We start from the raw sequence: 24,265 nt of genomic DNA, 5'->3' as shown, positions 1-24,265 counted from the left end.
TCAGGGGTGCAACCAGATGCATGATTTGGGCATATAATTTGTTTTAGGCGGCAGTATCCAAAAGTGCATGAAATCATATGTTTATGATAATTATATAGATCCATCCAAATTATAAATAGGCTAGACATTGATGACAACCAGAATACCATCTGGTTGCACCTCTGTGCCTCAGTAAGCCTAGTCCATGTTAGCAGAAGAGTATGAATATTTTCTTACAGTATGTTATTCTAACTCCCAGGGCCAGTCTGCAGCAAAGCGACAAGGAAAGTTTAAAAAGGTACTGCATACCAGTTATTTGTAAAACTTTTATGTGATCTTTGCATATATGGCATCCGCTGTTAAATTTGCTTTTGCCCTTGAGATGTAAGGATATTCGATTATTGGCAATTGTACTGTATGTCAACATAAATGCAGTTTAATATAAAGAAAGTCAGTGTGGTAAAAGGGAGTCAAATATTTAAAGGGGGGCCTGTCACCCAAAAAAAGTACTCCAAATCCTATTTTATCATGTTAGTCAAGCGAAAGTAACTTTAATTACACTGTATAAATTATGTGAAACTTGTTTCCATCAGTCTGGGAATTCATAATTATAGCAAGCAGACAGGAGGCAAGTCTTCCATCATTTTAGAATCTTGTTTGTGCAGAATGGGGGACCTGATGTCCATCCCCATGTACTGGCTACACAATAAAATGGTTAATAGATTGGGGGGAATGTGGGGAAAGTAGTGACATCTAGGAAGCGCTGAACGGAAAGTGAAAGTAATTGCTTGCCCCGCCTCTTTGCCTAAGACATAGAGGAGGGCCAGGCAATATTTGACAGCTGAGATTTTTAAATGAGTTTACAAAACCTATGAACGCTTTAATAAAATAAAGAATTTGGATTTCATGTTTAATTGAAAAGAACTTGTATTCTACATCTTTTTATGTCTGGGTGACAGGTCCACTTTAATAGACATTTAGCATTATTTTGTTTCTGGGGCTTGTTGTAGAATTTTATAAGGTCCGAACTAAAAAGTTTTTTCTGAAGTTTCAAAGATTGATAGAATAAGTCTTGAAGCTTGTTTCTGTCATCTTTTTAATGTATATTCTTGGGGTGCCTGTGGCTGAAAAACAGATGAATGAATGATAGTATCACTGATTTTAAGTGAATGTATTTTTATGCACTTAAAATACATTTATTTAGCAAGATGCAGCTTCTGATATGTGACTATTGTATTTAAGATCTCACTTGAGATGTGTTTTTAGAGGGTGTAGGAGCTCTAGGGTGCTGGCATAGCCTGATTTTGAAGACTGAGCTTATACATTTTCTAAAGACCCTTTAGGTTTATTGGCTGGTGCCAACAGACTTGTTTAATTGTAAAGTCAAGTAGATGTTTGACATTAGGCTGTTTCTCCGATCTGGGATTTCTTTGTAGTGTGGATAGACTGCTAATCTACAAATAGCACAGTTTTGTTCTGTCATCTTTTTATGTTTTTTTTATGCTAAATAGGGCAAAGTTAGTTTCCTACTTTGTTTTCCTATCTTTAGAGGACCATCAATGTTGTTAGGAAAATCTCATTAACTCGAGACAAATGGTTAATTAAGACAGTTTTTTCCTTGTGAAATGTAAATAAGGAACATTGATTCAAGCTCATATGAAATCTATTTTAATTATGAAACCATGACAGTCCATCTGGAGGCCAGCAGGCTGGATATGATCCTCCGTTGAGCAAGATTGTGACATGCAGTTCAGGGGATCAACACCACATGGCAAATTAATTTAAATACATTTTTAGCCACATAAACTTTTTTCTAATCATTCCATGTTGCTTTTTTGGCACTTTATGTTCCCTTTAATGATATTCTCTTTATCACTGCAGTCACCCAGCAACAAAGTGTCCAGCAGTAAAAACGTTGGCTTCCAAATTCCCTGGAATTAATTAATTTCTATAGTTTTGACAGTTGCAACACCGTGAGAATTTTTTAAACGTTCTTGGGGGTATATTAACTAATTTACCCAAAGTGTACATTTGGATGGAAAAATCTGTAGACCAGGTTATACTAACACTGGTGATGTGCATTTTACAACACAAAAATCACTGCACAGATAATAATGTATATATAATATATTAGCCTTAAGGATAATTTTAATACCCCTTGTTGTTTAAAAGGGACATTATATAAGGGATACAATTGTGTACAAAATGAGGAAAACTATACCCCTCAAACAATGCAGGTATCTATAATGATATATTGCTTAAAACAGCTCATATGTAAAACCCTGCTTCATGTACTGTTAATAAGCCATTTTCATCATAATATACCAATTAACAGACAGAGTTCTGTCTTTTGCTTCCACACTTCTTACTGTAACAATTAGAGGAGTAGTATTTCTGCTCACGTGATCTCTGAGGCAGCACACAGACCATCACAAAATGGTGGTTCAAAGCAAGGGCAATATTTACTTAAATATATATATATCACAAGATTCTTGAATATGCCACTTAGTTTATATCAAATTATCTGTTGCTCAAGTATTCATTTTGGGGCTATAGTTTTCCTTTAATATTTAGGACATGTTGGAAGTCTTGTATTTTAATTTAAAATACAGTGTTGTATAAAACATATAATGTACACTTAATCCACTTCTTTGGTTCTTAATAGTATGAGAAGGAGAAGACCTTTAATCAAGTTATTGGTCAATTAAAAGGTCCTGATCCTGATTTCCTCCTTATTGGTAGTTTAAAATACCGGTGGCAGTTATCCAAAACTCATTTTCCGCTTATTTTGTAATTATACCCTTTACTGGCATTGAAATGTGGGAAGCATTGCCACCAACTTGAGCCTAGTTCCTCGATTAGTGATCTATTTGCTCTTGGGATGTTTGCGATCCCAAGCTTTTGCTTTTCACAGAATACCATATGAACACCAGTTTGCATATTCAAATTTGAGCACAGTGCCAAAACATTGCATCACATGGAAAAATTGTTGCTGTGCTGTGTTTTAAATTCGAAATCTGAGAAAAAATGCAGGTTGAATCCACAACTGAATGATGGAATTAGCGCATCCATACTACCTGTGAGAAAGGGAACATGGCGACTTATGTACCTATTTAAATTAGCTAAACATTTTGCTTTTCAGTTTTGGCCAGAAATGTTTTACCAAGAATACGATTTACATACTTAGGGGCAGATTTATCTAAATTTGAGATATTTTTAATTGAAAATAAATGGAACAGTGTGAGTTTTTTATTTATTTATTTTTCCACGATTATGGAACTTGGAAATCGATACTGTAAACTGAACATTTTTAGGGGCATGAGAAGGGAAGAAAGGCTGATATGGCTTTTAGAAAGTGGCTGGAAAAAAATATACTATAAAATGTGAGATTCTTTTGTAGGGTTGAAATTTGGTTGAATTTTAAGAATAATTTTAAGTATAGAAAAAGTTGCATTTTTTTACAATATCAGCAGGATTTTCCTACCTGTAATGATACATTTTCCTTGTGTTTATTGTAGGTATGCACCAAATCCACTATTTTGGGATTCAGTTGAATCCCGAATGCTTTGTGAAAGATTTGAGCAAATCCTGAACCAAATATGAATTATAATCTGCATATGCAAATAAGCATCAGGAAGGGTCAAAGAAAACCATGCATGTAGCACATGGTTAAAAATGTTTTTGCTGTTTGTGTGACGATAAGTAACGTGATTTCAAGGTTTCAGATTTGGTTCAACCAGGATTCGGCTGAATCGCTAACTAGATCCTGGATTCGGTGCATCTCTAGTTTATTTAACCAAAATATTTTTTTTGGTTTTAGTTACTGTGTGTTTGTATTTAAAATGACACATTTTTTGTGTTTACAATTATGGTTTCACAGTCAATTTGAATATTTTTCTTGTCTCCATTAAAGGATGTGATTCCGGTTCATTATCACTTGATTCCCCCTTCATCAAAACCAAAGAATGGGACCAAGGAAAAAGAAAAGGAGGCTGAGAAAGATGCTAAGGAGGAGTATGCCGAAGCTCTTAGAGACCTAAAGATTCAATGGATGTCAAAGTAGGTCTGCAAACTTACTAGAAAACCCTTTGTTTTTTCTGCATTTGTAGTTTGAGACATTCTTGGTATCCAGCTCACCATAGATCTAATAGCATCTAATTTGCAAGGATCCCCCACCGACAGATAATGGTTTAAAGATTTTTTTTTTACATATATCTTTTCATTTTTCAACATAAAGTGAGTTTTGATAGATAAAGACAGGAACTTTTTGCCCAAAAAGGCACTGCAGAGTATCTTGTTTTCATATTAGACACTTAATTTCTAAGGAAAAACTGTAAAGGAACTGTAAACTGTCAAGTAAATAACAGTCAGGGATCAAGGTACTGCTTTAATCACTCAATAATAAAACTTGCCACAAATATGCCAAGCTGGTGATTACTTCAGGGTTAGCACCTCTTGTGTAGTAGGTACAGCCTGAAGAAAAATTTGGTTAAAGTTTGAAGGAGAAAGCTTGTTTGCTGTCTTAATTATGACTTGAAGTATAGCAGATTAATTGTCAAAGGAGACAAACATATGCAAGTCTATTATACTCCTAACTAGAGAAGGAATGTGCTTAATTATGTTTGGGGCTGATTTATTGAAAATTTTCTCCGAAACCCAACTAGCCCTGCCCATCTGTCCCTCGTGCTGCCCCCGAATCCTCTGGCTGTGCAGGGTAGCTGGCAGCACACTGCACTGTAGGATAGGAACTAATCAGCAGCTAGGCTGAAGCCTGTCTTTGTTTGTGTGACTGCAGGGCTATGATTGGCTATCCCCTTCCTACTGTGTTTCTGGCAAGGACTGTTAGAACATATCCACCCCTGATTTGAAACACAGACACGCACTGTTACAGATTTTTGAAGATGATATTAATTTTTAACCCCAAGTAAAACCAGCACATTCATTATTGCCTACAAAATTAGTTGTTTTTTTTTTTTTAAACATATCCTATGTCTCCTTTAAAACTTTATTCTCAGGTATCTGTATCCTTGTTTAAAGCTAAGGGATCCTGAACATATACTGGAAATAAATGGGTCTAAATGTTCTCTGTTGCAGGCTTGAAAGCAATGACATCTTTACTGAGTTAAAAGAGGCCCATCCAAATCATCTTCCTCTGTATGTAGCAAGACTGCATCAGTTGGATTCTGAAAAGGTAAAGTTATTAAACATCAAACAACAATATCTGATTAAAATATGTATTTTTTTAAATTCCCGTTTCAGTGAGAGCTAACACATTTTATGCTAGAAATGCTGCATGTTTAGTTTTGGGGCTGAGTATCGGCCTAGTAGTAAATATCTTTGCCTCAATAATTTCCCCCTGTAGAATCCCCAATTTTTTTTGCTGATTTACAGCCCATTCTATAAGTTAGGCGCCAACTCCCATTGTACTTCTATAAGGTACCATGCTACAATTACAGAAAAAAAGCAACGCATTAAAAAATTAGAACTGTATGCTTAAGATTGACTACAATTGGCTACAAAAATGGTAGTCCCGCATTTTTGAGCTCTAAAATGGGTTTCCGGATGATAAATCCGTGCAGCTTTACTGGTCATATACTTTGTTTTCTTTTAAACGCTTTTGTCCATTTGTGTCAATGCCCTAATGCATTTTAGCTTCTTAATAAATTACGTTATTAATGTTGCTCCTAAACTACTTATGAAGAGCAACCATTTTTGGCAGTTATGTGTCTATTTACGCAGGCCCTTGTGCATCAATAGAGCGCAGAACACTGCTTATTTATGAAAGCTAAAATTTCTTATGTGTTAAGATATGCAACTTTTTTTTCTGCAAATCAATAGAGGAAAGGCAGCATAAAGTTAGGGGTAAGTAAAGAAATTGTTCCGTATTTCTAGATTTTTATTACACAAATAATATAGCTGCTGCACTACTGCAAGTATTCCACCCAAAACGGCAAGTCATGTTGCTCATTGCAGTCTACAAATGTCTGTAATCCATACTTATCTTAATGGGAAAAATGTCTAAAGAAGAATTTTTAAAATCTGATTTTACAAACACCAAGACCAGGGATTCTGATCTATTTTTGGTTGTATGAGGCCATTAAGTTATCAATCATACCCAAGTTAAGCTACACATGCAGTGCAACATTATCTAGGTAACCATTCATCGTGCACCATGTATTGTTTCGGCTTACTCAGTAGGGATGCTTTATGAATCCAGCCTCTGGTGCCTTCATTTTAATACTTTCACTTTAATATTCAGACTGGCTTCCTTTGATAAGTACAGCATACTTGTGCATGTTCTTTATTCTTTAGTTGCTTTTTAAAGGCGCAAAAGTTATCACTGTAATACATAACCACAGTAAATTGAGTGTTAAAAATACAGTTCTTTTCAGTAGGGGTAGAACTAAATGAGACTGACACTTAGTGGTAGACAGCATATTATAATGGTATATGGGTATCCTTTTATTTTTTAAATAAACACTATTACCTCTGTCTGACTGAACCTTTTTCTGCTGGTTAAGACAATATCTGTGTGCTAACTTGTCTACCAGTGCAGGTTGAGAAGTAAAGGTGTGTGGGTGCAGATGCTTGTCATACACAGTGCTGCCCAATTCTTAAAGAGCGGTAAATTGTTGTAGACCATTGCACAATGAGCCAGTTGGGGTGATTTACAACTACAAGTACAAGTGTGCAAACTGCAATTTTAGTCACAATATGCCATAATGCAATTTTTTTTCCACAAAATGTCATTGTTATTGTGGCCAAGTTTAGTTGGCTGGGTGCAAGTCTGGTGCACCTATTGATGCACCCACTGTGGAACCTTGGAACTATTCCCAAGTGTCAATAGTTGTACTTGCCCATTGTTTGTCAGAATGGTCACAATTTGCACCTATATAGAAGCACAGGGGTATGTTTGGCTGCAAGAACTTTACTGAATTGCATGAGTGGAATGAGTGACCTGTATTGTGAAAATGGGAGGAAGACATTTTCTGGAAATAATTTAAGTGAAAAGTTAAATAGTGCTATATTAAAAATAATAACCATGCTGTAGGGTGTATTTAAAATTGAAAGATACAGTCAAACCACAATGTTTACAGCCCCTATAACCGACAAGTGATGGGTTGCATGGAATAGAAGCTTACAATACTGATCTCATAGTCTTAGGCACAGTAGAAAAAAAATTCTTATTAAAGGGAAAGGAAAGGTGATTACAATGACTTGCCTGATACCCCTGAGCTGGTGCTCTTTACTGGCCTGGAGTACATCTGACCAATTAACTCAGAGTGAAGGTGGCCATAGACACACAGATCCGATCATACGAATCGAGGATTCGTACGATTTTCGGATCGTGTGTGGCGTGTGCAGACATCTTTCGCCCGGCGGAGATCGGTCTTTGGTCGATCGGTCAGGTTTGATTTTGAACCGACCGATCCCGCCGGAGCTCATGGCACATCGTAATCTGATCGTTCGGCCATACGGCCGAACAATCAGATTACCCCCGATATAGCCATGCCTATTAATGGCATATCGGGGAAACATCGCCAAACGAGTGGATCTTTGCATCAATGGCCACCTTGACCCTCTTTCTTCTTTGCATTGGGTGCATGCAAACAGACAGTGAGCTGAACTTTAAGCAAAAAGCTGGCTTTTTCATTCTATTGTGCGTGTGTCAGCCCAGGGCCATTGACGAATGTAAAGAATTGTTCCTCAGCTTCTGCTTGCTAAGAAGTACACCAGGCCGGTGCAGTTTCTTCTAACGGGAGGATCCTAAGTATATAAAACACTTGCTTGATAGTATTGCACCTGCTTTTTGGTAAGCTCTGGTTTAGATATATTGGCTTACTAAGATGAATTACACAATTCATACCTTAGCCTAAGCACAGATTTTCAGCCGACAGCTATACTTTAATGATGATAAGGATTAATCTAAGTTACACAGCATGCTTGGCAAAGGCAACGTGTTACTTTAACTCTTGGTCTCGGTTCAGTGAGCTGCTACTTCTGGAGCAAAAACTAATTATGCATGTACCTGCTATAAAGGCTGCTGCTCTTACACAATATTTGTGTAACTAATTTCAATAGAAATAACACATGGGCAGAATGTTCTAAATTGAATTATTGTAAGGATAAGGATCAGACGCAGCATGCAGCATTTCCTACAGGCATGTAGCATTGGATGTCTAATCTTCCATGTAGTTTACACATCAAATTTTCACTTCCATTACATTTTGAACCACGTGACTACATCTGAGTTGTAGGATGCAATCTTTCAATCCGACACCATCCTACAAAATTTCTAATATTGTTTATAGGTTTGTAAGCATTACAACAGATATTTTGAGGACAATTTTGTATGCCTTGAATTCAGTAATGTAATATTTATTTATGTTTCTTTTTGCTATTGTTTTGACTATTTAAATGTACCTAACTGATGTACATTCAGGTTACATTTGTACCAGATATTAGGTTTTGCCCTTACATGAGGCCTGTGTTTGCTAGCTGGCTTATAAGGCAAATGAAATAGATTACTCCTTGCTGCTCCTTATTTATTGATTCGATTGCTGAAGATATTCATCCAGAAAAAAAATAGGAGCTTTTATTTTGAGGAAATAATGCTTATCCCTTATTTTTATTTAAAGGGAAACAAAACCCCCAAACACTGCAGGTCTCTACAATTGCATAAAACAGCTCATATGTAGAATACTGCTTTATGTAAATAAACCATTTTCATAAAAAATATACTTTAATAGTATGTGCCATTGGGTAATCCTAAATAGAAAATTATCATTTGTAATACTAAGGTTGCCCCCCCCCCTGGGATCATACAGTTCACACAAAAAAAAAACCAAGGGCACACATACATATTAGATCACATCAGCCAATTAATGGACTGCAGTATTTCTGGTCAGGTGATCTCTGAGGCAACACACAAACCATAGCAAAATGGTGGCTCACGGTAAAAGATGTAAACGGGCAATATTTCTTGAATATATATTCCAGTTTGGAAAGATTCTTTAATATGCCACTTATAATTTTCCTTTAAGAGCTAAACTTTTACCAGTTTATAAATGTGTTTTTACAGCTGTTCTACTCCTTTACATTTATATTGTTTGCTTTCCTGTAGGATCGGATAAAAAGAATACACGAAATCCTTGAAGCGTCTAATGATGTTCTTTCGCGCATTGACCAAACTGCTCTTGCTGTTTTTCTTGCAATGAAGACTGATCCAAGACCTGATGCAGCCGCAATAAAAAAGTACCTAACCAGTAAATATTTATTTGTATGTTTTGTGGGGGTTTTTTGGACCCCCGTCTGCATAAAAGGAAATCTACTACAAGAAAATTAAATCATGAAAATACTGTTTGTTTGCCTTGTGTCTGGTCAGATCCCTGAATTAGAAAACCCAGTATTGCTTACCGTATATAATATAACTGTATAGTGGAAATTGTGCATAGTTTGTTGTCACAACTTTCACGGCCTGGAAATATTGGGCTCTGTTTAATGGGTTTATTGAACCCTGCTATTTTAAAATACATAGTAATTGAAGATGCCTTATTGTTCCATGACAGTTTGAAGGAGAACTAAACCCTTGCGGCCCACCGTCCACCGTCCCCACTCCAAGTTCCTCTGCAATATCTATTCTATTGAAATAAATCTCCAGAGATGCGCAACAGAGTGCCATCTTCCCCTGTCTTCAGATCCTCTTCTGTCAGACTGTCGACATGGATCTTGTATGAGCATGCACAGTTGTATCTATGTCCTGAGTCAGCTTCGACGTGCACATGTTTCCTCAAGATCCGTATTTGAGAGATGACCGATGAGGATCCAAAGACAGGGGATAATGGAACTTACTGTGCAGCTCTGTAGATTTATGGCAGATTGGCACACAGGGGAACTTATAACAGAATAGATGTTGTGGGGAGGGAGCTTGGGGGGGCAGTGGAGGGGGAGGAAGCATGGTTGAAAATGGGCTAGTGTTTAGTTGTCCTTTAAAAGCAACTAATGTTGCAAAGACTTTTGTTGGTTGTACATGCATCTGGCTTATTCCTTAAACTATTGTAATTAAGCAGGCTTCTAAATTCTATTTCTTGTAGAAGATATTTAATTTGACATCACTATGATTGCTGGAGATCCCACAATGTGACATTTGGAAAGGTCTATGTAAAACTGTTAGACCTGATTGTAGGGTTGTTTATTTAAATTCCGACACTTGGTAGTAATAGTCATTTATCATGTACTTAGTCATTTTATTCTAATATTTGGATTTAATTTTTTATTTTTTTTTTTTTTCAATTTAAAACTACATTTATTGTATGCAGTAGGTCTTCAACATTTCATCTCATTAGCAAATAACCCTTGGTATATATTTTCAGTGACATGGACAAGCAGAAAAGTACCTTGATTGATGCTCTCTGTCGGAAAGGATGTGCCCTCGCTGATAAATTGATTCATCTTCAGTCAGAAGAAGGAGCTGCTTCAAGTGACACAGAAAAGAAGGAAGAGGATCAAGAAGCCATTTCAGATGCCTTAAATGAGACGTACTGGGAAGTGGTCAAATGGGCTGACCTCAATGATTCAAAGGTGCTCTTTTATGTATTTGTAATGTTATAAAACTTTAAAATGTAAAGTGTTCTTAAATGTCATAATGTTTTACAAAAGGCAAAATATTCAGAAGCTTTTGCACAGTGTAAAGTTGCAGTTAGGGTCTTATTGGAATGTAGTCCCATATTTTAGTCCGCTTGTAACATCGCTGTGAGAGCAGAAAGTTGCTGGGAGGCAAGTGTGCTGCACACAGAGAACATTCATTCAGATACAAAATACAGACTGAATGAAAATTAACTGTTGCTGATTTTAAGATGACAGTGACCTAGTAAACTAAATTCTAAGCTCTATAAGGAATGGTATTCGTAAAAGAGACGCTTTGTTGCCATTTTATAGGTCATTGGTACACCCTAGCATTACATTTAACACTGAAATTTCACCAAGTTGGACAAATAAAAAAAAAATAGATCACAGTTAATACCAATGGAGGAAAGAAATGTGGAACTTAATATCTACATCTTAAAAGAAGAGCAAATGGTGATGTAGAATGTAAGAGAGAAAGGAAAAACTAAAGATAGATGGCAAAAACAAAATCAGAATGGTACAAGTAACAACCGCAAAGTGTGCGTGGTGTGTGCTAATGTACATAATGTTTCTGCATTCTGGAAATACTAGAGACCAAATGGAAGGAATTTAGTATTAGCGATCTCGTTTTTTTTTTTGGAAGTTGGAATAAACAGACATTTATTTTGGGGCTGATAAAGCTGTGTAAAAACAGTGTCAAAATGCAACTTTCTGTTGATTTTTACACACTGTTTAAAACTGGATGTCAACTGCATAACCTTCATTAACAATCTAATTAAACGTAAGTAAAACGTTACTAACTGCCAGTTTCTAATATTTAATAGGATTAAAGAAGATCAAAAACAATAATGCTAAATGTTCAGCGTCCCCCAGTGTTTATTATATCTTGCCTGCAGTGTCGGACTGGGACACTTGGGGCCCATCCAAAAACCTTAGACCAGGGGCCCACCAAAGAACTATAGAACAGGGGCCCACTCTCAGTACTATTATTCTTCTTCTCCTCACTCAACCCCTATTCTCCTAGTCTTTATTTCTTTACATGCTATAATCTATTATTCCATCTATTTAGCCTCTTTGTTCTCAAAGAGGCCAAATGTTTAGCAGCACAAGGGCCCACCGGGAATTTTCCTGGTATCCCGGTGGGCCAGTCCGACACTGCTTGCCTGAGACCCCAGGCCAATGCCCCTTTAGCTAAAAACTGCACTGCCCCACACTATAATCATATTTTGTTTCTTCTATCTGTGCTGCAGCCCCAGCTGTTTCTGCATGAGCAATAGAGTGAAAAGCCAACTGTTGGCTTCTAATTCTGTTTTTTACCATTACTGCACCTTTGCATGCAGAAAAAAGATGGCGGTGTGACTACAGTAGGACTTTGGGCCAGTGCAGTTCTCGGCTAAAGGGAGCCAGGCCAGGGGTCTCAGATAAGGCATTATAATAACTATGAGAGAGAGGTTGAATAATCATCTCAGATTGAATAATTCATCTGTTTTTCCATGCTGCTAGGTTCTTCCATTCGTCTATAAGCATGCCTTAGCAAGCAAACTATATGGTCGTGGCATTAAATTTGCAACAAAACTTGTTGAAGAGAAACCTACAAAAGAAAACTGGAAAAACTGTATCCAGGTATGTTTTTTGGTTTAATCTGAGAGCCATGCCCTTGGTTGTGCATAAGCCAAGGCAATTTATTGGTAAAATTTTTGCGTGTGTGCAGGAAGTGATACTTGTACATATCATATATGTGATGCAGGAGATGAGGACTGGTGAATAAAGAGTTATTTGCTTTGTAACCTTGATTCTATTTTCACAAGACCGCACCCAAGCTCTTTGCCCTTTATGTTAGCTCAGATGTTTCCATTAAGTTTCAACAGTTGAGGTGGCAGTGACTTTGCAAAGATGGATGAGGCGCATTCCAAGCAAACTAAAAACCTCCGTCTTTATGCAGCAACTTTAAATTAACTTGCATGTATTGTAATTATATTTTACTGAGCTGTATGTGGCTACACTAACCAGCAATAGGAGTTATTGCCATTCCTTTGACTACTGCCTATTGTTTCTTCATTTTTCTACCGAACACTTGCTAAGGGAACTTTGTATTAATAGTTTGAACACTTTTTTCTACTCCTTAACAAAAATCCCCAATCATTATTGAGTGGCTCTTTGGAATCTCTGTGGAAAGGAATACAGTTAATAATATTACTTCTCTTTTTTCCCACAGATGATGAAATATCTTGGATGGAGCCACAGTGCAGCATTTACAGAAAACTGGATGCCAGTCATGTATCCTCCTGATTATTCTGTTTTCTAAAACAATCCTTTTTTTTACCAAGGATCTTCTAACAAGACTGTATGTTTTTATTTTATGTTTTCAAAAGCATGTTTCCATCATTGAATGGCAATTATTAAACGGTGTATTTATCAGCAAGTGCGCAATGTGAAACATTGTGTGTTTCGAAATGGGATTTTTGCATGTCTAGGTGGTTATTTTTACGTGACCCTTGTAAAAGATCTGGATTTTACAGTAAACAAAACTTTTAAGATTCAATGTTGCCATGATTATATAGGCCTTAAATGTTCAAAATGATGATTACATTTACATTTTATTTATTCGACAAAAAAGTTTTTACATTCTAAAGCAAATATCATCTCTCCAAACATTGCTGAAAAAAAAAAAAATAGGATTTTTTTTTACACTGCGGGGAAGCTCTTCATTTAACAGTATATGCTTTTACAGACCTTTAACTTTTTTATGAAGTCTGACATACAGATTTATTGAGGCAAAACCAATGTTTTATTTGCAAAATAAACTTTACACAATACATTGTAAAGTGATACATGTGTGTTTATCAAACTATAATAATGTAAGATAAAACAGTGCACAGAACAAAGATGTAACACACACTGCTATTTTAAGATTTTTTTTACAACAATAAAATACGCAATCTCACAGTTATCTCCGTTTTATCATGTACGTTTTTTCATTAATGCACAGAAGAAAGTTGGTATATATATATATATATATATATATATATATATATATATATATATATATATATATATATATATATATATATATATATATATATATATATATATATATATATATATATATATATATATATATATATGTGTGAACCGATTTTAAATACCGGTTTTATTGAATGCCTTGGAAGCCTGTTGCAATTTTATCTGCATTAATGGCAATATTATCCTGCACTGGGTTGTGTAACTGCGGAATACCCAAAAAGCAGTGGGGGTTTGGGCAAAAAGTGCAGGCACTCGTCAGGTAACCCACCTGGGTACCCAGCTACGCTGTGGGAATGATCCCTCCTGTGTTTCTGGCAATTATTTATTCCTCTTCCCCAACTGATCTGGCATTGGAGTAGCATCACTTCCGATTTTGTGGATCCTGTGTCGGAAGGTAAGTTAACCGTTTGCAGTCTGGGTCAGCAGACGTTTAGGGTTGGGGCATGGGCTAAACTACAGAGGAAGCAGACAGACCCTGCAGCTGTTTGGGGGCTCAAGAGGTACAGGGGTCCCACAAGGCCCTAGTTAATGAGCAATTTTAATATATATTGATAGAACAGGTCAACTCTGGATATGTTGGGTCCCCTAAAATTAATTTGCTGTGGAGCCCATTTTCATCTAGTTACATCACCGTTGGGGGGGACATATTGGGTGGCAGGTCAGGTCAACTGGTTTGGGCAGACTTAGATATGTAAAATATCTAACCTTGTATTAAAAAACAGAACTGTAATTGCCACACACTGTGATTTGTTGCTACGTGTTCTTTAGGGAGGTCAGTAGAGGAACAGTGGCAGAAATTGTCATGTTGTGCCCTAGTAGAAGTTGATAGCAAGTATGAAATAAGGTGGGATTATTACTCAAAAGCAGTCCGGTACATAATGCTGTGTCAATCACAACAATGTTTTTTTTTCTGTTTTATAAGGATACCACATACACACACACAAAATAGTAGTGTGTGCACCTATAGCATTCATAAAAGAGTTTTTAGAATACATATCAAGCAAATCAGCATTGTGGCTCATTCTGATTCTGTAAAGTTGCAGTTTCTGCTCTGGACAACTTCCTTGATGACTTGGAGAAGCCGGTTTGTTACATACAAGTCCATGAAAACACATAATCATCAGCAAGCAAGTCTTGTAAACAGAAGGATCAAAATAACATTTTGTTTTGGCAATTTGTAAATGTAAAAGCCCACCAAAAAGCTGCTTTACAAGCGTTCTAGCCTGCCTTATGTTTTGCTTTGAAGATTTTAACCTCCAAATCTGGAAACTCCGCCAGTAGTTCTGTTTCAAATAACATATTGAACCTTGATAAGAAATCATAATCTGTGTTAAATCTGAATTTATTGGCCCATATTAGTTCTGTTCCAGGTTGGCACAAGTGCTTCATTGTTTCCAGTAGTTCGTCAGGATACATATGGTGGTAGACAACATCAGCTGCTAAAATGTAATCGTACAGGCACGACGATTTCGGAAAGTTTGCTTCAAGATCTTGACCCCACACCAACTCTCTTACTTCTGGTTTATGTAGTAGACTTTTCCCTTTTGTGTTCCTCGATAAATTATATCTCAGATTTCCAAGACAGTCGGGCAAATCAGTTGCTGTGACTTCAGCTCCTACAAGAGAGGAAATAAGTGACAAACTGTACTGCAGATATGGTGGGTTACAAATAGCCCATATATTTATATGCTACAACATACAGTTATGTGTGAAGGGTTAATAAAGCAGGGCACATTGACTTGAACAGTGTATGTAGAATAAGTACACGGAAGAAAATTATATTCACAGACCTAGTATGCATGCAACAATTGATACCAGGCCAGTTCCAGAACCTAATTCCAGTACTTTCTTGTTTTTCAGGTTGAGTTCCTCTCTGTTTTCTTCCAGATAATGGCATACTGCCTTTGCCTGTAAAACTTGAATGTTTTAGTGTATAAAAATGAGTTCTTCACAATATTCAGCTGCTAATATTTATCTCAAATGTAATAAAACACACTAAGTTTGCCCATGTGCAGTAACTTATAGTAACTAATAAGATTTTTGTTTTTAAACGGTTGACCAGTAAATGCATGCTGCTGATTGGTTGCTATATGATAGTGTCTTTTATTACATAAATTGTGATTGAATAATGTAATAATGAACACTTCGTGTTAAGAAGTTTGAAAACCCTTCTTGGACCTTATATTTTTGTATCTGCAATAGGTTTGTTTATTAATTGATGTCTAAGTATATATCCTGTCAATCCTGAAACATGTCTGTATCTTTAAATAGTTATACAATGTCTGACTCTGATTCCACAGTTTTTCCAAGCTTGTGGGTTACTTTTGCAGAATGTTATGGGTCATTGGACGGAACTTTACAGTACAAATGGACAATCCATTTCGCAACATATCGGAACAGAAAATATAATCGTATACTCTTCAAAATTCATCGTGTTAATGTTAATCTTTCTTTTTGTACCAATGTATGGAGCTGGCCATTGTTTTGGTTTTTGTTCATTTTTTGCAGCTTAACAGTCATAATGTCCAAGTGTTTATGGACCTGACTGTATTTAAGAAAATAATTATTTTTATTTATATTTGTGCTCTTGCCTTTGTAAAAAGAACTGTAGACTCAGTGGGGGTCATTTATAAACACTGGGCAAATATTTTGCTGTTAGTGACATGTCCTTTCCTGGTTGAAAAGTCATGTTTATACATGGACACAACATTCTATGATAAGTATTAAGTTCTCCCTTGAATGGGTATCTGATATTATATTGATAAGTTCAAAAGAGAATCATTCAAACCTGATACCATCATGTATAGTTTGTCAGCTGAGACTAAAATTCCACTGTTGTAACTAAACAAGATCTGCTTGTCTTCGCCAAAGTGAATTTTTTTTTAGCTTCCCTTACAAAACCTGTCCATATATTGAGCATAATTGGATGATAAAGCTAAAAATAGTTTAAAAAATACAACAAGAATTATCTAAAAGCTTTAGGGACAGGCTTTAAATTAACCTACTTTTCAGAGATGGTGCAGTAATTATGAGTGGAGGAGTGGCAATTAGTTCTGCATAGATGTGTCTGCTTGACATAAAAAAGCTGATTTTATATCTGCAAGGAGACTAATATTTTTCACTTCTCTACCCCCATGTTTGTTGTTGTTCAGAAAAATACACTGAGCCAGTGCTGTTATAATTACAGTACATTATACTGTAAAGTTAAAATGTTTAATGTGCTCACCCATCATTGCATTTCCGAAGGTGTTTTTTTTTAATATTTTTTTTGCAGTTTGTACGGATTTGAGTTATAAAGTGTACAATTACCCCCCATCAACACTGGGAGGCTTAAAGGGGACCTGTCACCTACACATAAAAAACTGCATAATGAAAGTCCTTTCCAAATTAAATATGGAACCCCAAAAATTTTTTTTATTAAAACATCCATATCTGTTATAAAGCTGTTTAAATATCTAAACTGTCAATCAAATATTACCTGCCCCGCCTCTATGCCCGTGGCATAGAGGAGGGGCAGACAATTACTTTCACTTTCCATTCAGCACTTCCTACATGTCACTGCTCTCCTCACATTCCCCCTTCCCTCCTCAGGCTTTATAATTGTGTAGGGCACTGCACATGGACATTAGGTCCCTCATTTTGGTTCATACACAAGATTTTGGGGTGATACACAATTTCCCTTAATAACCGTGTCCACAAAATGGCAGCTGCCTGCTTGCTGTGATTGTATAATTCCAAAACAGAAGGAAACAAAATTTAAATAATAAATACAGTGTAAGTAAAATTTATTTTGCTCAACTAACATGATAGAAAAGAATTTGAAATTATTTCTTAGGGTGACAGGTCCCCTTTAACGTCCTGCTGTTGAAATCAATGGATTCAATGTACACCATTGTTTACTGTATGTGTAACCTACAGCTTTCATTATCCTGCCTAACACAACAAGAACCCCTGCTTTCCACAGGTCTAGTTATGATATAATATCATTCTAGAAATCAAACCATTAACATTCAAACAGATTTTATTTTAACCTTTAACTACATGGTATGAAATATTTAAATGCATTTATAACAGGTATGGATGTTTTAATGAAAAAAAAGAATTTGGGTTTCATGTTTAACTTGAAAAGGATTTTTATTATAAAGCTTTTTATGTCTGGGGGACGGGTTCACTTTAAGTGGCAATATCAAGTTGCACAACTGATGGTTCATGGCGATGTTCTGATGCACCATTTAGAAATGAGTTGCCTTCTGATACAACTGATATACAGTTAACTTAACTACAGTATGTGTTCCCTCCCCTCTCCAAACCCTGGTGCTGGAGTAACTAGTGCCAAACCAGAGCTAACTGCAAATATGGCCATGGTGGCCTGTATATTTACTTGTATATATGCATGAAATTATGCAAAATTGTTAAATAGCCTTATACTGTATCAATTATCTGTTGGTTAACTATAGCTTCATTCTGAAGGTATCATTTTCCTTTACGTAATATCCTTAATATTGCATGCCCTTTTACATATATATTGTACAGTATATACAGTAGGTAAATATATGCAATAAATGTATTGTCATCGCTGTATTTATTTAAACCTCTTTTAAGCTTTCTTAATGTATTTTTCCTATTGACATAGTAAGTCTATTTGATTCTGTAACTGCTAGGGATGCACCGAATCCAGGATTCAGTTCAACATGAGGATTGAATCCTTCTGCCCGGCCATCCGAATCCTAATTTGCAAAATAGTGGATTCAGTGCATCTCTAGTAACTGCTGTGATTGGATGTAGATTTCTTTTTCAAGTCTGAAAACTCTGCACCTTTATTATTGCATATCTATGTATGCCACTGAAGAAGAGTTGTAGGTGTTTATCACCAGTATAATAACATGCGGATACTTACTGCATGCCAGACTACTCCTGCATATCCTTCAATTGATTCCTGAATGGTAATTTGGTAGCCTGCAAACCAGTACTGCTCTTTGTCGAAACAGGCGTAGACGGTGGGAACCCATGCCTTGGGCTTGAGAGGTGGTTCAATGTCACAGATGATGTCTATGGCAAGAAAATGCAATAGTTTCAGTTCACAAGATAGAAACACTTGATAGAAGTGATTCCACCAGATAAACAGATCAGTACTTGCAGAGCACACTCAGAACTAGCCTGCACTTTGTTTCTAGTTGCAATATTTATAGATATATTTGGTAAAAACTTAGCAGAGCAAATGATACATTTTATATGAATGTCTATAGGGAATTAGATTGTATGCTCCAGTGAGACAACAGGGCCTGTTGTGAATGATTAAATATTCTTTAAAAAGCAATGCTAGATGTACCATATGAATGGTAGTTCTTGAGTATAGCAAACAGCTTTATGTTCTAGTAAATAATAATATTGCAACCTCCTAGTTGCCTTCCCACCACTAGTTTTATGTTCCATCCAATGAAACACCTGCTTCTGTATTAGTAACTGACGGAGCCCAATTTACTGTGCGTGCGCTGGAAATACACTGTTTACTTCATAATTCTGTGATACAAGCTGTTCAGTTCTTATTTACTTGAAGAAATGTGAATGTTGTATATTTTTTATATAAAATGATTAGTAGTGGAGTCTATGGCTAACCAAATATTTTCCAGTGTAATTCATTTGTCAGAGTTTGTTTACCTGCCTTAAAGCCCCAATGCTGTGTTTTTAGTAGCACCATGTTCCACGCTTGCACCAAATTGTGTAGCATCAATATCTGCTGTAAACCAAGTTCAGATTCTATGTTACAACCTGCAATTATCTATCTATCTTTCTATCTATCTCCATCATCTGTCTATCTCTGTCATTCATCTATCGGTGTCTGTTACCTATATCTGTTATTTTAGTGATAAAACAATTAATCTGTAATAACCATATTGCTTTTAAATCATAGATGAGCATAGAACATTGATGATGACCCCAAGGGATGATTACCCCAAAATAAGCAGCTCTTTGACTCGAATAATAATGCACACTCTTGTCTGATACTTATATTTGCGCATATCTATTGGCTTAGAATCTAGCAATAACATTCTACCATTCTCCTGTATCGAAGAGGAAGGGTCTTGAAAAATGGGATATATTTATTTGCTGGTTTGTATTTATCTCAGTAGTGGATTCTTATATAAAAACAAAATCACCTTCATATTCACATACACCAGGCTTATAGACGCTGTTCTGAAAGGGTTTCTCTCAGTTACCATGGCATGCTTAGAGGAACAAGTGGGTATTAAAATTAAAAATATGTGAATGTTCTGTTTTTCTTAAATGCCCTTAATGGTTTGGTATATATTCCCAAACACACAGTGCAGCTCCTTACCTTTCTCATCACCCCACAGCTGGAGGGTTTCTGGAAGCTGATCCTGCTGTAGTCCTCCCGTCTCATTGTCCACAATTTCATCATCTCCCTCCCCGCAGCTTTCCTCCTCTGCAGCGGAGAGCACAGGCTGCACACAGGACATACACTCCAAACACTCAGCATCCATAGCCAGAGCCCTGATAACAGGGTGTAAGAAAACAGGCAACAAAAATCAAACAGAGGGACTCATCCTGTTCCTCTCCTCTTATCCTTTGTGTTGAGGAGGGGGGGGGGCTCCTGTCATACTATGGCATGATTTGCTACTGTTTGGGGGGTTGCATAGTCATCTGCATTTAGAAAGAGATGAGTTCCTTTCCTAGAGGTGTGATATAAAGAGGAGGGGGACAGTCAGACTCATTGCAATGCATCCCATCATTATTAATCTGATACACAGCCAGATTGGCAGATTTTCTCTTTGATTCTTTAATGTTCTCCAGCATCTCCGGGATTTTTCTTTGTATTTAAAAATCAACAATTGGTTTTGTGACAAAGGCGATCTGATGTTATATGGTCTGGCAAATGAAATCCAAGTCTAGCAGTCTCGTTTGAATAAAAAAGTAACAAATAAAATATAAATAGTATGCCATTTCTGTGCTCTAGTGATCCTGCTCGAAGTGAATTTTACAAACTAACCAAAAAGCGAAACAGGCCAATTTAAACCTTTCCTGCAAAGACTATCTGTAGCCTTACAATAAGAGAAAGGAAGGGGAACAGGCAGGGGGGCCACCACCTAGTACCCAATATAGATAATTTCAGTACAATTACAATATTCTATGCACAATTATCTCTGCTACTCTGACTTTCGTAGATTTTGTAATGCTAACCAAGGGTGCCCAGAATCTAGAATGTGTGTAGTCTCAATTTTAATGCTTGACTGTCTTTCTTGCATAAAATAACGATTGATATTTGAGTTGGAAATGTTGCAGTAGCCAAAGAGCGGCAATGTTAACCTTGCAGAGAATCAGTACCATTGTATGTTTATGTTTACAGGCAGTCCCTGAGAGCTGGTTGACAGCTTGGTTGAGTCTTAAAATATGGTAGTTCCATAGTTGGCCAGGTCAGTGTTCTAAAGTATGTAAGGTAGAAGGTTCCTTCTCTTTGTGGGAAAGAGGAGGCCTAGTAGGAAAGTCAGTATGATTGTATTCAGTTTTCTAGATCACTCCGAGAGTGATAGATAACAGTAGGGTGGCTAGTGAGCAGCCTGAACTCCACCCTGGAGATTATTAAGAATAAGAGTCCTGGGTGCTTACATTCAAGTGACCAAGTGCACAGACCTGGGTGTAGATGCTGTCCCACCTGGGAAGCCTGAAAGCTTGGGGTGACAATTTTGAGTGACTCTCCATGTTCTGATTATTGGTCACTAATGGGCAACATGCTCTTGAAATGTTCTGTGTATAAGCATATATTGAGTATTGTCCTACCTCATCTGTATTGTTCTCAAGTGAAATGGACATTTACCAAAAACCATAATATTTACCATAATACCAGAAAAGTATTGTTCAGCAACACCCTGCCTCCAACATAAGTGAGGGCCCACACCTGTAGATTTAAGAGTACCAGTTTCTGGTAAAGAGATCATCTTACAAGTAGATATAGTGTAAGGAGTGTCCTGTATGTCTCTATAGCGAAGGGATTAGTATTTCGAGATGGCTACTGGGGAATTCAGGGAGAATTGTGTGCAACTCACTCAAAAATTTAATATAATGTGCTAACGCTGTGATAACACATTACACTATTACTGCATATGTAAATACAGTATGTCTATATGTTTGAAATGATATAGTATACAAACTGAATGCAAAAGTTTGACCTCCCCTGCAAAATGATATATTTAATTTTGTAAATGAAAGCAACTGCAAGAATCAGTGTTTTAAAAACGTAATATATGAGAAATGTTAATGTTTTATTTGATAAACCTTAAACATAGGGACAAAAAAATAGTAATTGGGACATGCACACCAGTTTGGACACCCCAGTAAGTCAGTATTTAGTGACACCCCCTTTGGCACAGCATGTAAACACCAGTATCCAGCTATTAGTTTTTAATTTATTGTTGTACAGATATTTGCTCACTCTTCCCTGCAGATCATTTCTACTACCCAGATCTTGAGCCATCTCACAAGTTTAAGATCTCCCCTGTCAGGGCCATTTCAAAGCCTTCAGTTTGTTTTTCTTTAGCTACAGTAGCTCATGGTGGCTTTAGAGATATGTTTTCGATCTTTTTGATCTCCATGTTTTCTTCATCAATTTATGTTCCTTTTTTCTTCAACCAAACCTTTGATGATTGTGGCCATATAGCTACTACATTTTTACTTCTTCAGTCCACAGTATATGTGTCCATAGGCCTTTGGCTTGTCTACATGCTGTTTTGCATATCTCAGACTCCTCCTGATGACTTTCCATGCATTATTAGCAAGAAACTCTTGCTCATAAGGAACAGTACAACAACACTCCTGTACCAGCCAAACCTTCCTGCAGATCCTATTCAGTCATATGAGGGTTCACCCATGCCTCTCTGGCCAACATACCAGCAGTTCTTTCTGAAAGTTTTCTTGTTCTTTCAGATCTTTCCTGAACTTCCACAGCTCCCTCTAATTCCTTAACTAAATATTTCGATTTCAAATATGTTGTTTTTTTTAAACACAGATTCCAAGGGCAAAGTGACTAAAGCTAGTGAAAATTCACCAGCATGACAGCATTTCGGAATTTCCCTAATTTCCTAACAGGCGATCGGCATCACGGTCCGGACATAACTCCGCAAATTCACTAAGATGGGGATTTTTCAGAACGTTACCTCATTCGCCAGCTTAGACCAGGTGAAGTGCAATGGAGTGCATAGGACTTCCTCAATTTTTAGTGCAAAATTTTTTTAAGTCCCAAAAAACGCGGGTGTCTTTTCCTATTTTCTGAGTGATAGCCTGCAAACGTCAGTAAATTTTTTTTTTTTTTTTGGTAATCGGGTTCCCCCCTACATTTTCTAACATATGGAACTTAAATTATACAGTGGGCTCATGTGTAGGGCATTATAATAACTCTATTTTCTTTATTAAGTTTCCCTGGACTTGTGTAATGTATTTGCTGCAACATATACGTCCATGTAACTTTATCATTTCCCGCTGTATGCAAATTAGGCAACGCTAGCACAGCTTCGCTTTATTGCCGAAGTAACACTAGCGAAAATTCGCCAGCGTTTGGCGCCCTGGACGCTACTTCACACTTTCGTGAATTAGCATTGTCCTAGCGAATGTATGCCTGGCAAAGTGTTGCGATTGCTGTGAAGCCCTTGCTGGCGAATTTTCGCAGGTTAGGGAATTTGCCCCCTAGTTGTTTCCTACTTTTTACTTACTAAAATGTAATTTGGCAAGGGAAGCCCAAACGTTTGCATTACACTGTGTAAGTATAGTAATTATACTGGTGTAATCCAGGGATTTACATATATATGTAAATATATTTTTTCTACACTAAAGCTGGCCATAGACGCAAAGATCTGATCGTACGAATCGAGGATTAGTACGATTTTCGGACCATGTGTGCAGAGTCCCAACATTTTTCGTCCGGCGGAGATCGGTCGCTTGGTCGATCGGACAGGTTAGAAAATTTCTGTCGGCTGCCGATAATATCTCTGCATGTATTGCCGATTGTACAATTTTCAGTGGGAGACTGTCACTAGCTTTGATTGGACATAGATATCGTACGATTGCTGTCAGGGGCAGAACATTGCTGATCTGTTCTTTAATCTGACTGGTAAGACTTTGATCTGAATGGTTAGTGGCAGGTCGGGAGATGGGAAAGTCCGATCGTACGATGATTCGTACGATCGGATCTTTGCATCTATGGCCAGCTTAAAAGAGATTCTGTTGTTCAATTTCAGCACAGTAATTAAACATCATAAACAGGTCTGTTTCCCCGTAGCCTATGTTGCCTTCAATGTGATGGGCAGCATTTTGATAATAACACTTTGAACATTACATAGGAAACTCTTTTATAGTCTTATCAGACTCACTCCTCCCAACTATAACTAAGAAAGTAATCAAACCAAGATGTGGGGATTCTTTCTGTTATATTCATTCCTCCATTGCTTCCTTATTTAAGACAAACCTACTGAACTATTACAGCGCATCTCCTTTTTCACCATAACTTCAAAGATGAGAGAATTTGCTAAACATATTTATCATCTGTGCTTTAATCTCTTGCACTGAGTAGGACAAAAACTAACTGAAACTGAGAGTCATAGTCCAGCTTACTAGGTTCTTATTATGT

General features: G+C 36.9%; 2 protein-coding genes across 3 annotated transcripts in view; one reads left to right on the top strand and one right to left on the bottom strand.

Moving 5' to 3' along the window:
* The window catches only part of tpp2.S (tripeptidyl peptidase 2 S homeolog), a 41,564-nt gene extending 28,009 nt beyond the window's left edge, over nt 1–13,555 (top strand). The window contains exons 24-30 of one of the 2 annotated variants that reach the window (XM_018249855.2): nt 239–277; nt 3,893–4,038; nt 5,074–5,170; nt 9,104–9,234; nt 10,353–10,560; nt 12,109–12,228; nt 12,821–13,555. In XM_018249855.2, coding sequence (XP_018105344.1) covers nt 239–277; nt 3,893–4,038; nt 5,074–5,170; nt 9,104–9,234; nt 10,353–10,560; nt 12,109–12,228; nt 12,821–12,910 — 831 coding nt within the window. In that variant the 3' untranslated portion in view covers nt 12,911–13,555. The remainder of the gene's footprint in view (nt 1–238; nt 278–3,892; nt 4,039–5,073; nt 5,171–9,103; nt 9,235–10,352; nt 10,561–12,108; nt 12,229–12,820) is intronic. The other variant, XM_018249856.2, reaches the window with a different exon arrangement.
* A 132-nt stretch (nt 13,556–13,687) lies between these two features.
* mettl21c.S (methyltransferase like 21C S homeolog) lies at nt 13,688–20,289 on the bottom strand. The gene is made up of 4 exons (XM_018249858.2): nt 19,967–20,289; nt 18,527–18,678; nt 15,420–15,537; nt 13,688–15,245 (listed from the first exon to the last, which is right to left on the bottom strand). Exons 1-4 carry the CDS (start codon nt 20,130–20,132, stop codon nt 14,848–14,850), a joined length of 834 nt encoding a protein of 277 aa, XP_018105347.1. The 5' UTR covers nt 20,133–20,289; the 3' UTR covers nt 13,688–14,847.
* Between the last annotated feature and the right edge of the window lie 3,976 nt (nt 20,290–24,265).

The sequence above is a fragment of the Xenopus laevis genome, chromosome 2S, assembly GCF_017654675.1.
Source record: "Xenopus laevis strain J_2021 chromosome 2S, Xenopus_laevis_v10.1, whole genome shotgun sequence".
Taxonomy (NCBI): domain Eukaryota; kingdom Metazoa; phylum Chordata; class Amphibia; order Anura; family Pipidae; genus Xenopus; species Xenopus laevis.
Note: the sequence above shows the minus strand (reverse complement) of the source record. Positions and strands in the feature narration are given on the sequence as shown.

What these genes read in the sequence shown, in the direction of transcription:
- mettl21c.S (XM_018249858.2), bottom strand. Translation starts at nt 20,132, where the DNA reads ATGGATGCTGAGTGTTTGGAGTGTATGTCCTGTGTGCAGCCTGTGCTC. An exon ending in GCTGTGGGGTGATGAGAAAG is followed by an intron (nt 18,679 to 19,966) that starts GTAAGGAGCTGC and finishes TTCTTGCCATAG; the next exon opens with ACATCATCTGTGACATTGAA. An exon ending in AATTGTTGCATGCATACTAG is followed by an intron (nt 15,246 to 15,419) that starts GTCTGTGAATAT and finishes CCTCTCTTGTAG; the next exon opens with GAGCTGAAGTCACAGCAACT.